The 12,110-nt window shown below is 46.5% G+C and overlaps 1 protein-coding gene across 1 annotated transcript; it reads left to right on the plus strand.

Moving 5' to 3' along the window:
* The first annotated feature begins 3,334 nt into the window (after positions 1 to 3,334).
* On the plus strand, positions 3,335 to 10,289 carry LOC138845883 (olfactory receptor 7A17-like). The gene is made up of 2 exons (XM_070059767.1): positions 3,335 to 3,409; positions 9,330 to 10,289. Exons 1-2 carry the CDS (start codon positions 3,335 to 3,337, stop codon positions 10,287 to 10,289), a joined length of 1,035 nt encoding a protein of 344 aa, XP_069915868.1.
* The last annotated feature ends 1,821 nt before the right edge of the window (positions 10,290 to 12,110 follow it).

Genomic DNA, 12,110 nt, shown 5'->3' on the forward strand with positions numbered 1-12,110 from the left:
AAGGGGTCTGTTTTTTCAAGTCTAGGCACCACTTTCAATCCAGGATCTGCTGATGGTTTCTGTGGGAGGCAAGTGATGGCTCACATAGCTGGGTCACTGGCACTCACATGGGAAAACCAGATAGTTAGTGGGTTCTGATCCACTTTCCCACTCCTGGCTGTCATGGGCCATTGGGGATCACACCAGGGGATGGAAGATCTCCCTCTCTCTTGTTCTCAACCTTTCATAACAAATTAGCATTGACCAGTCCATATTAGCAAACATTTCAAAACACTTTTCAAAAGAAAAAAAGGAGAAACTATTTCTCTGATGTAAAACATCATGGTGTTTCTTAGCTTCATCACACTTTGGCCAGAAAATGGAAAATTACAGCACACTTTAAGAACTGCTGTTTATGCAACTCCAGGTTTGTGACCATCTGGGGAGTGAACCAACATTTGGAAGATCTCTCTCTCTCTCTCCCTCTCTCTCTCCTCTCTCCTCTCTCCCTCTCTCTTCCTCTGCCTTTCTGTAACTCTGCCTTTCAAATAAATAAATAAATCTTTTTTTTAAGGGAAGCAGTTTACTGGGAAAAAACCCAGCAGGCTGGAGGGAAGGGGCGAATAAGGAAAAGAGAGAAAAGGAGAGTGTGTGTGTGTGAGAGAGAGAGAGAGAGAGAGAGGAGAGGAGCTAGTGAGGAGAGAAGAGAGAGCAGAGAGAAGACAGATGAGAGGGGGAGAGGAGAGGAGAGAGTGCCGAGAAGAGAGAGCGGGAGAGACAGAGAGAAGTAAATAAATCTTTAAAAAGAAAGAACTGCCTTAGCAAATGTTTGTCAATTAGAAGAGATGAGCTGATATTTTTTTGTTTTGTTTTTAGTTGACACATAGTGTAGGGGACCATTCACTGTCTAGATGCACGTATACATTGTGCTGTGATAAAAGCAACCCCATCACCTTTGAGTCATCTCTTTGAGTTGGGAACATTCAGAATCCTCTCTTCTAGCTATTTGGAACACAGGGAGCACCACTGTTAACTCTGGTCACCCTACTGGGTGGTAGATGTCAGAGGTTCTCTTCTCATCCAACTGAAACGTTGAATGCACTAACCAACCTCTGACATCACACCCTGCCACCTGCTCACCCTGATCTTTGCTGACCACTGTACCACTGTCCACTTCCATGAAATCAGCTTGATAAGATTCTGCTCACAAGTGTCATTGTGTGGTAATTCTCTGTGCTTGGCTAATTACTTATTCTAATGATCTCTGGGTTCGTCCGTGTTTTTCCAAAATGAGGGCATTGCATTCTGCTTTTTGGCCGAATACCATTCATTGTGCTGATGTGTCATATTTAAAAGCTTATCTGTTGATGTGTATTTGAAAGGTAGTGAGACAAAGAGAGACAGCAAAAGACAGATCTTCCATTCATTGGTTTACACCAAAATTATCACACAGGAGAGTCTGGGCCAGGATAAAGCCAGGAACCCAAAACTCAAGCCAGGCGTCCCATGTGGGCAGTGGAGAACCAAAACCGTGGCCACCATCTACTGCTCCTAATATGTGCATTAGCAGGAAGTTGAATCCGAAGAACAGTGGGGATTGAACCAGATACAGTATGAAATGGAATGTTTGTCTTCTAAGTAGTATCTTCATTGCTGGGACTGTACACACCCCTTGACATCCATTTATGTCATCATCTGTGTTTCCCATTAAGATTTATTTGTTTATTTGAAATATAGATTTACAGAAGGTTGAGAGAGAGAGAGAGAGAGAGATCTTCTGTCTGCTGGTTTATTCCCCCAAAGGGCTGCAATGGACAGAGCTTTGCAAAGCCAAAGCAGAATGCCAGGGCTCCATCTAGGTCTCCCACATGGGTGCAGGGACCTAAGCACTAGGGCCAACTTTTTCCCTGGTGCATTATTAGGGAGCTTGGTCTGAAGTTTAGCAGCCAGAATTTGTACGGGCTCATATAGGATGTTGGTTCCACATAGCAGCTTAATCTGCTACACAACATTGCCAGTCCCAAGATGTTCTGGGTGTTTTCATGCATTCAGGTGAACTTGCAATGTGTGTTATGTTCACATGCATGTTTTTGTTCATATACACGATTAGCTGTAGTTTACATGGTACCAGGTTGACTTGGAAAGAATTGCACACACATAAATTAATCCCCAAGCTTGCAAAAGTTGATATGCATTGCCCTGATGGCTAGTGATCCTGAATGTTTTCTCATGTGTAGTTGGACTTTTGAATTTCCTCTCTTGAAAATGCCTGTTCAAGTCCTTTGCCCATTCCTTAACTGGATTGTTGTTTTGTTGTTGTTAAGTTTCTTGAGCTCTTTATAGATTCTGGATATTAATCTTTTATCAGTTGCATAGTTTGCAAATATTTTCTCCCATTCTGTCAGTTGCCTCTTCTCTTTGCTGAGTGTTTCTCTTGCATTGCAGAAACTTCTCAGCTTGATGTAATCCCATTTGTCAATTTTGGCTTTGATTGTCTATGCTTATGGACATATTCCAAGAAGTCTTTGCCTATGTCAATATCCTTCAGAGTTTCTCCAATGTTCTCTAGTAATTTGATGGCATCATGTCATAGATTTAGGTCTTTGATCCATTTTGAGTGGATTTTTGTGTAAGGTGTAAGGTAGGGGTCTTGCTTTCAACTTCTGCAGGTGGAAATCCAGTTTTCTCAGCACCATTTGTGGAAGAGACTGTCCTTGCTCCAGGGATTGCCTTTAGCTCCTTTGTCAAAGATAAGTTGGTTGTAGATACGTAGATTGATTTCTGGAGTTTCTAATCGATTGCATTGATCTATACATCTATTTTTTTGCCGGTATCAGACTGTTTTGATTGTAACTGCCCTGTGGTCTGTCTTGAAATTTGATATTGTGATGCCTCCAGCTTTGTTTTTCTTGTGTAAGTCTTCTTTAGCTATTCAGGGTCTCATGTTTCCATATGAATTTCAGCATCATTTTTTCTATATCTGAGAAAATTGTCCTTGGTGTTTTGAATGGGATCGCATTGAATCTGTAAATCGCTTTCTGTAGTATGGACATTTTGATGATATTGATTCTTCCAATCTATAAACTTGGAAGATTTTTTTCCATTTTGTGTGTGTATCTTCTTTTTCTTTCTTTAAAGTTTTTTTTTTTATAATAGAGATCTTTGACCTCCTTGGTTAAATTTATTCCAAGGGATTTAATTTTTTTGTAGTTGTTGTGAATAGGATTGATCTTAGAAGTTCTTTCTCAGTCATGGCATTGTCTGTATGTACAAAAGCTATTGCTTTTTGTTTGTTAATACACAATGGGATACTGTGCAGCTATTGGAAGAAGGACATTCTGTCACTCTAGACAACATGAATGCCCTTGGAGGACATCATGATAAGAGCAATAAGCCAGGCACAGAAGGACAAATACCACATGACTCACTGGTAAGTAGAAACTTGCAGAGTTGGTCTCCTAGAAATAGACAAGGAAAGAGTGGTTAGCAAATGCCAGGGAGTGTAGAAGAGGAACCTGGGGGTGGCTAGTCAATTGGTACAAGATTCTGATGGACAAGAGGAATAAATTCTGGTGTCTACTGCACAGAAGGATGACTACAGCTAACAATAAGGCTCAGTATATCCCAGCATATCTACAGGAGAGGATTCTGAATGTTCCCATCTCAAAGAAATGCTCCTTTTTTGAGGTGATTGATATGCTAATTACCCTGATTTGATCATAACACAGTGTATACATGTGCTCAATGTTCAGTGTCCCCCATAAAATGTTTCAAATAAAATAAAATGAAATACAAATACCTCTCTTTTAACTCACAGACATATGGAAAACTAAGTGACAGCTGCCAAAATGCAATATATTTCTAATTCATGGTGGGGGGGGCGGTAATGCTGGGAAGAGCCATTATATTCTTAAAGTCGTATTTATAAAAATTTTCTAACTCATTGCAAGTGAGGAGCCCTGGTTTTACATAGAGAAACAGTTTTCCCATTCCTGAAGAGGGAAATACCATTGTCCCTGACATGCCTGCTGCTGCGTCCCCAATCAAACTGTTGGATTGGAGAACCCTAGGGACTTCTTGAAGATGAGTTCTTCCATCTTGCATTCTGGAGAAAGTGTTGAATCAAATAGGGTCAGTGGCTGAAAGCTTTTCCCTCCAGGAGGCAGGAGAACCCACAGAGAAGGAATAATCAACTCTGCACACACATGACTTCAACCTGTGTCGCTCCCCCATTCGTGGAGGAACGACACCGGACCCTGCGCTGTTCTTTCTGCCCGGCCCTTCCCGGGTTAGCTGCCATTCCCTCACTCGCGGAGGAAGGACGCCGTCCCGGGTTAGCTGCTGCCCTGCCCCGCCCCGCCCCGCCCCGCCTCGCCTCCGCCGGCCAGCTCTCAGGGGTTCCTCAGATGTGTCTCCAGTGCATGTTGTCTCTCTCCTCCTTTATAGTCCTCTTCCACCAATCCCAACTCTGCTACCCACACGCCGAGCACGCTGCTCTCCTCCAATCAGGAGCAGGATCAGCTCCTGTAGCTTATCAGTCAAATTGGTGAGGCAGCTGCGAGGAAATTGTTTATTCCTCCCCAGCGCCATATTGTGGGAGAGCAGATGCATAGAATTAGTCCTAGTTCCAGTAATTTAGTCTAGTCTCAGTTGCTCCCCACAAACCTGGTCTTTTGGGAGCAGAGGATCAGCCAGAAAGTGTCTGCCCAAATCAGGGTCCCTACTGGGAAATCAGGTGCTCATAGGTCAGAGCCCCATGAGGAAGATGTGCCTACTGTGCAGAGACGGGGAGCTGTAAATTCACCACAATCTTCATCTGGCTCAGGGACTGATGTTTGACTCCTTCCTGCTGTCTCTGTGGGACAGAGCTTCGGTGTCCATCATCATCCATCCCTGGAGGAGTCACACCTCTTCCCAGAGACCTTCCTCCCAGAGAACCCATGCAGGTGAGTCTGAGAGCCCAGCAGGCCCTGCAGGAAAGGCCCAGAGTGGAAGTTGAGAACGCTTACCCAAGGTCACCTGATAGCCAATCCAGTCTATTTCAGATAGAGAGATTGGGGTGTTCATTTACTCTCATGCTTAATTGTGTATTTATTCATGGTGTTAAAACACAGGAGTGTCCACTGAAACTAACAACACAGGATTCATTGTTGACAATTAGATGGTCCTAGTGGAAGTGCAGTTGGAGCAGGAATTCAGATGAACAAAGCAGTTCTGTAAAAGAACAGGGATCCAAGAATCTTGGCAGTTAAGGGGTGTAAAGTAAGAGGGTGGGGGCCGACACTGTGGCATAGTGGCCTAAGTCTCTGCCTGCAGTGCCAGCACCCCAAATGGGTGCTGGTTTTAGTCGCAGTTGCTCCTCTTCTGATCAAGCTCCCTGCTAATGCACCTGGGGAAGCTGCAGAAGATGGCCCAAGTCCTTGGGGCTCCTGCACCCATGTGGGAGACCCAGAAGAAGCTCCTGACTCTTGGCTTTGCATTGGCAGATCTCCAGCCATTGCAGCCATTTTGGGAGTGAACTAGCAGATATAAGATCTCTCTCTCTCTCTCTCTCTCTCTCTCTCTCTCTGTGTGTGTGTGTCTGTGTCTGTGTCTGTAACTCTACCTCTCAAGTAAAATCTAAAAAAAAAAAGAGGGTGGCAGCTCTGGAGGGAAAGACAGGCAATTGAGAGCATTTCAGATTTAATATTTATCTTTATTTTACTTGATTGGGGGAGAAACATAACGAAATAGACAAAGACATACAAACAAAAGAGAGAGCCACTCTCTTCTGTTTCATTCTGAAAATGCCAACAGCAGCTAAGACTGGGCCAGGCCAAAGAAGTCCCATGCCCAGAACTCAGTGTAGGTCTCCTGTGTGACTGGCAGAAAACCCACACAGCTGAGTCGTCATTGCAACCTCCCAGAGGGTGCATTAGCAGGACGCTGGAATCAGGAGCAGAACCACAACTCACACCCGGGCTACCTGATCTGGGATGTGGGTGTCCCAGGCAGCAGCTTAAATGCAGCACCAGACATCCAGCTCTGCTGTCTTTATTATTTGAAATGATGCAGATTGATATTTTCTGCTGATGAGACAGATTCCAACCAAGAGATAGTCTTTCAAACTGAGAATATTGCTGTCTGCCATTTCATGTGTGTGTATGTGTTTGTGTGTGTGAGTGTGTGGATGTGTATATGTGTGTTTGTGTGTGCGCATGTGTGTGTGTGTGTGTGTTTGAGGGATAGTCAAGTGTGTTACCAGGTCCATAAGGCTGTCTTACTGCCCTACCCCTGCCTTTGCTTTGTCGATGCAGAATGTTTCTGACCTTATTCAAGCTGACAAATCATCTTGTGTATAAGTACATCCATCTTCTCTTCCTGTTATTTCCTACGGTGTCTCTGGGCTTTTCTAGTTATATATATTTCTGAAGGTTGCATCGCCTCCACCATCATTTGGTATCAATTCTTTATCCTTCATTCATCATCAGCTTTTCCTCTCAGAGTCATGTTGGGATCTTCACATAAGTGAAGTGGTAACATTAGATTCATTTCCTGCTCGTATTTTTCAAAGACTTATTTATTTATCTGAAAGGTGGAGTTACAGAGAGAGAGAGAGAGAGAGAGAGAGGGAGAGAACCTAGCATGCACTGGTTCACTCTCCAAACAGCTGCAATGGCTAAGTTGGGCCAGGTTGAAACCAGGAGCCAAGAGATTCTTCCAGGTCTCCTACATGGACACAGATGCCCAAGCACTTGGGCCGTCTTTGCTACTTTCCCAGGTGCATTAGGAAGGGGCTGGATCTGAAGTGGAGCAGCTGGGTCTTGAACCAGCACCTATATGGGATGCTGACATTGCAAGCGGGGGCTTAACCCTGCTACCCCACAATGCTGGCACCTCTCTCTGTCCCCCTGCCTTTCAAATAAAAATGAACAAAAATAAAAGGGTGAAAATGACCATACCACAATGGACTCCCACATTTATTTGCTCATGGGAGGTTTTCAAGCTGGAACTTCTGGGTGAAATGTGTACTTTTTTTCAGGAAATAATTTGATTTGGCCCACATGTGTCATGTCTACATGTTGCCCTATCAGGGCATGGTACAAACATGGCCCCAGAAGGCCATAGTATCTGTGTCTATGTTTGTCTCTGTGTGTTTGCGTGCTTGTGTTCATCTGCTGTGAGATGAGAACAGCGTTCAAGCTGAGTTACCTGGAATTATTATTCCAAGGTGACACTTAATGTTACCCAGACAAGAACTCAATCAATACACAGTAGTTATAATGAATCCCATTAATCACTGGATGCCTTTATAAACACAATGATAAGGTCTAATGGTGGATATTAGATTATGTAGAGGGAAATATGGGCCAAGGTGGGGAAATCTTGCTCTGTGTTCACTAGGTTACACTTAGGGAGAAGTAAGACATTGCTGGGTTCTGTTGCATGGTAGGACAACTATAGATCGTGAAAATGTATGACAAATTTCTCTGAAACAGAACTAGAATATAGGAGTTTGGACGTTTTAGACCCTAAAGAAATGTTTCATTTTTGAGTAGATGGATGTATGTACCCATAGACACACACTGGTTGGACATAGCACAATGTAGTCAGGTACTCACATATCCCATGGAACCTCAAACATTTTTGCATCTGTTTAAATTTTTTTTAATATTTAAAGGAGTTTTTCAATCTTGGAAAACTGAAGAAATACACAGGAAGAATAGTAAAAAAATTTCATCTCAAAAATGTGAAAGAAAGAGTAGGAGAGGAAAGGAGAAGAGGAGGGAGGGAGGGGGAGAAGAGAGAGAAGAGGGAGAGAGAGAGATCAGACAGAGAAAAGGAGGAGGAGGAGAAGGAAGAAAAATACCATGCTATTCTTAAAATTGTATCCATAGGGCCGGCACCGCGGCTCACTAGGCTAATCCTCCATCTAGCGGCGCCAGCACACCGGGTTCTAGTCCTGGTTGGGGCGCCGGATTCTGTCCCAGTTGCCCCTCTTCCAGGCCAGCTCTCTGCTGTGGCCAGGGAGTGCAATGGAGGATGGCCCAGGTGCTTGGGCCCTGCACCCCATGGGAGACCAGGAAAAGCACCTGGCTCCTGGCTCCTGCCATCGGATCAGCGCGGTGCGCTGGCCGCAGCGCGCCGGCCGTGGCGGCCATTGGAGGGTGAACCAACGGCAAAAGGAAGACCTTTTTCTCTGTCTCTCTCTCTCACTGTCCACTCTGCCTGTTAAAAAAAAAAATTGTATCCATAAACTGCGTTAAATCTGTTCTCTTTATGTTAGAGTAAATAAATAAAGTTAAAAGATGAATGAGGTGCAAGAGGCTCCTGTGAGGATGATGGAGTCTGTGTTGATGCACCTCAACCTCAGATCCTGTGTCCCCACTCCACCCCACTCTCCCTCTTGCTCATCACCACTGCCATCCTCACTTCCCTTGGAGCGCTCCTGTTGTGTAATAACAGCCACGAGGGGGTCTTGGCCCTCATCATACCCTTGACATGATCCATACTTCCACAAAGTACCTCGTGGCTCTGGGTCTCTGGATAATGAGCCCTTCTGTTTCCATTCCTACTTGGACAACTAGAAAAGAACACCCTGGGGGGCCAGCGCTGTGGCATGGCAGGTAAAGACACCGCCTGCAGTGCCGGCATCCCGTCTGGGCACTGGTTCAAATCCTGGCTGCTCCACTTCCAATCCAGCTCTCTCCTATTGTTTGGGAAAGCAGTAGAAGATGACCCAAGTCTTTGGGCCCCTGTACCCACATTGGAGACCCAGAAGGAGCTCCTGGCTCCAAGCTTCAGACTGGTGCAGATCAAGCTGTTGCAGCCAATTAGGGAGTGAATTAGTGGATGGAAGACCTCTCTCTCTCTTTTCTCTCTGCATTTCTTTCTCTCTGTGTGTAAGTCTGTCTTTCAAATAAATAAATAAATGTAAAAAATAAAAACACCCTGGACCCATTCTTCTTTATAGCTGCTTCATTTTATTCACAGCATTTATTCATTCTCTTATATTCCATCTCCATCAATGGGATGTAGACAGTTTTGTTCTTCCAAGGTATTAGACTTCTGACTGGGCAGTGCTTGAAACATGATTGGAAGTCAATTTATACAGTTCAACTGTAGGAGATCATTACTTATTAAAATACTAGAATACATACATTCACTTTAGGGAATATGCTAAGTGGGAAGGAAACCCTGCTCAGAGATGCTAATAAGAAGTTTCAAATGGACTAAATGAGCCCTACATGGGACCAGATCCATGCACAGTGTATATAAATCAGTGTTTGCCTGCAACATATAAATGGTAGAATTTCCTCTATGTGAGCAATGGCTCCTCAGTGATCATGTAATTATCTCTTTCCTGGTAGTCGTCTCAACCATTGGCATCAGGGGATGATTCACAAACTTTAAGATTTCTTCTCCTGGGAGTCTCAGAGGATCCAGCACTGCAGCCACTCGTAATTGGGCTCTTCCTCTCCATGTACCTGGTCACTGTGGCTGGGAACCTGCTCATCGTCCTGGCCATCCTCTCAGACCCCCACCTCCACACACCCATGTACTTCTTCCTCTCCAACCTGTCCTTGGTGGACGTCTGCTTCACCTCCACCACCGTCCCCAAGATGCTAGTGAACATCCAGACGCAGAGCAAAGCCATCAGTTACGCAGGCTGCATCACCCAGATGTTCTTCTTCCTGCTTTTTGCACAGCTGGACAATTTTCTCCTAGCTGTGATGGCCTATGACAGGTTCGTGGCCATCTGTCACCCCCTGCACTACATGGTCATCATGAACCCCCAGCTCTGTGTGCAGCTGGTCCTGGTATCCTGGGTCATCAGTGTCCTGCATGCCTTGTTACAAAGCTTAATGGTGCTGTGGCTGTCCTTCTGTGCACCCCTGGAAATCCATCACTGTTTCTGTGAACTGAATCAGGTGGCCCATCTTGCCTGCTCTGACACTTTTCTTAATGACATGGTCATATACTTCATACCTGTGCTGCTGGCTGTTGGTTCACTGGCTGGGATCCTGTGCTCCTACTCTAAGATCATCTCCTCCATCCGTGCAATCCCCTCAGCTCAGGGGAAGTGTAAAGCATTCTCCGCCTGTGCCTCTCACCTCTCTGTTGTCTCCTTATTTTATTGCACAGGTCTAGGTGTCTACCTTACTTCAGTTGTTACCCACAACTCACACTCACCTGCCATGGCCTCGGTGATGTACACTGTGGTCACCCTCATGCTGAACCCCTTCATCTACAGTTTGAGGAATAAAGACATAAAGAAGGCTCTGGAAACCACACAAGGGTCCATTGCTCTGGAGCTAAGGAAGCACTGATAATCATAGGACTCAAATGCCTGGGCCAGCAATCCTGATTCCATGACCAGATTGTGAAAGTAGAATTTTCTCCTTCATTTTGGTCCCTGGAGTTGGTGTTACTCTGATTTCCACCTGTCTAACTTGAGCAACTTACTCTTTACGCCTTCTGCTCTCTTCGGTATCTAAACATCTTTTCTTTCCTGCTTTCCCAAAGACTTTCCAAACAGAAACAGTTGGAATTCACCATTGTCTCATGGGATGGTAGGCTATCAAAATAAGTTCTCTACACATGATGTATTCATACTGAGTAGATTTTGTTTGTTTTACTGAGAAACATGTTATGTGTTTTGCTACTCCCACAGTCAGACTACAGCTGGCAACTGAGGTCATTTACTGAGTGTAGGTTAGGGAAATCTGAGGCCACAGTCTTTCTCCTTTATCTCCATCATTCCTGGTGTATCACTAACAGCTCTTCCCGATAGCGGAACTTAATACATCTGTGTGTTTTCTAACTGGTCATTGGCTTTGATTCTCTCCTTTAGGGTCCTGTTTCAGTTTTATATCCAAGTGTCTCCCTCAACCAGTGCACAACAGGCGCCTTCTGGAATCTACTCCATCATGTTCCTTAGTAGATGTGTTTATTCTCATCTATCAATCAGAATCCATATCGATATGTAATGATAAACAGAGTGGAGTTTTTTTTTTTTAAAGAAAGATGTTTATTTATTTGAAAAGCAGATATACAGAGAGAGAGAGAGAGAGAGGTCTTCAATCTGCTGGTTCACTCCCCAAAGAGCTGCAATGGCCAGGGCTGGGTCGATCTGAAGCCAGGAGCCAGGAACTTCTTCTGGGTCTCCCACACGGGTAGAGCAGCCCAAGCACTTGGGCCATCTTCCACTGCTTTCCCAGGCCGTAGGACAGAGCTGGATCAGAAGTGGAGCAGCCGAGACTCGAACCAGCGCCCATATGGGATGCAGGCAGAGGCTTAGCCCACTACGTCACAGCGCCGGCCCACGAGCGGTTCGATGTCACACCTCTGTGCCTGCCCTGTGCTGTCTGTCCCCAGTGCATAGCTGGTGCGGTTGTGCACAGAGGTCTCTGATCTGAACGCTCCTGCGGTTGGCGCGTAGGCGTTTCTGGACTCCACTGCAACTGCGTGCAGCACCCAGAACTGTGCCCCCAAAACAGCTGGTAGAGGAGGGATCTTCCCCCGCCTCCTGGAGTGGGAGTGAAGGCAGCCAACGCAACGGAGCAGCTCTACGCGACCCTGCTGCACACTGCCCAGGACAGGCAGAAGCCAGGTCCTACCCTGTCTCCAAGTCACAGGGAGGGAGACAGGCTGAGGATGGAAAGACGGCAGATTCGCGGGGAAAGGCCCTGAGAAACGCTGTAACGTCACCGCGTTTCCTGCTCTTCCTAATGCCGGACGTTCCTAATCCAACTTCCTGCTCCCGTCGTGGTGCCCTGAGGGTGCCTTCAGATGAAGCCAGATCGGGGCGGCGGCGGGAGGGGGGGTCTCCTCGGATCGGGCCTGCCGGGCCTCCCTGGCGGTGCTGGGGGCCGCGCCCCTCAGGTGGGGTCAGCCACGCAGGCCGACGCCTGCTTCAGGTCGCCCACGGCCTCCTCCACGGCGCCGCCGCAAGCAGAGCGGACCCCGCTGGAGCCCCGCGCCCAGCCCCGCCTCCGAATTTGCCCCGAGCGCGTCCCGTCGCGCCGCGCGCCCTCTGACCCGGAAGCGCTCGGCGGCGGGACTGCTCCCGGCGCGGCGCCCCCTCCCCACCAGAGCGGGCCGCCCTGGGCCAGAAGCGCGAGACGGGGTGGCGCTCCGCGGACGAGGGT

This window comes from Oryctolagus cuniculus, chromosome 16 (genome assembly GCF_964237555.1).
Source record: "Oryctolagus cuniculus chromosome 16, mOryCun1.1, whole genome shotgun sequence".
Lineage (NCBI taxonomy): Eukaryota > Metazoa > Chordata > Mammalia > Lagomorpha > Leporidae > Oryctolagus > Oryctolagus cuniculus.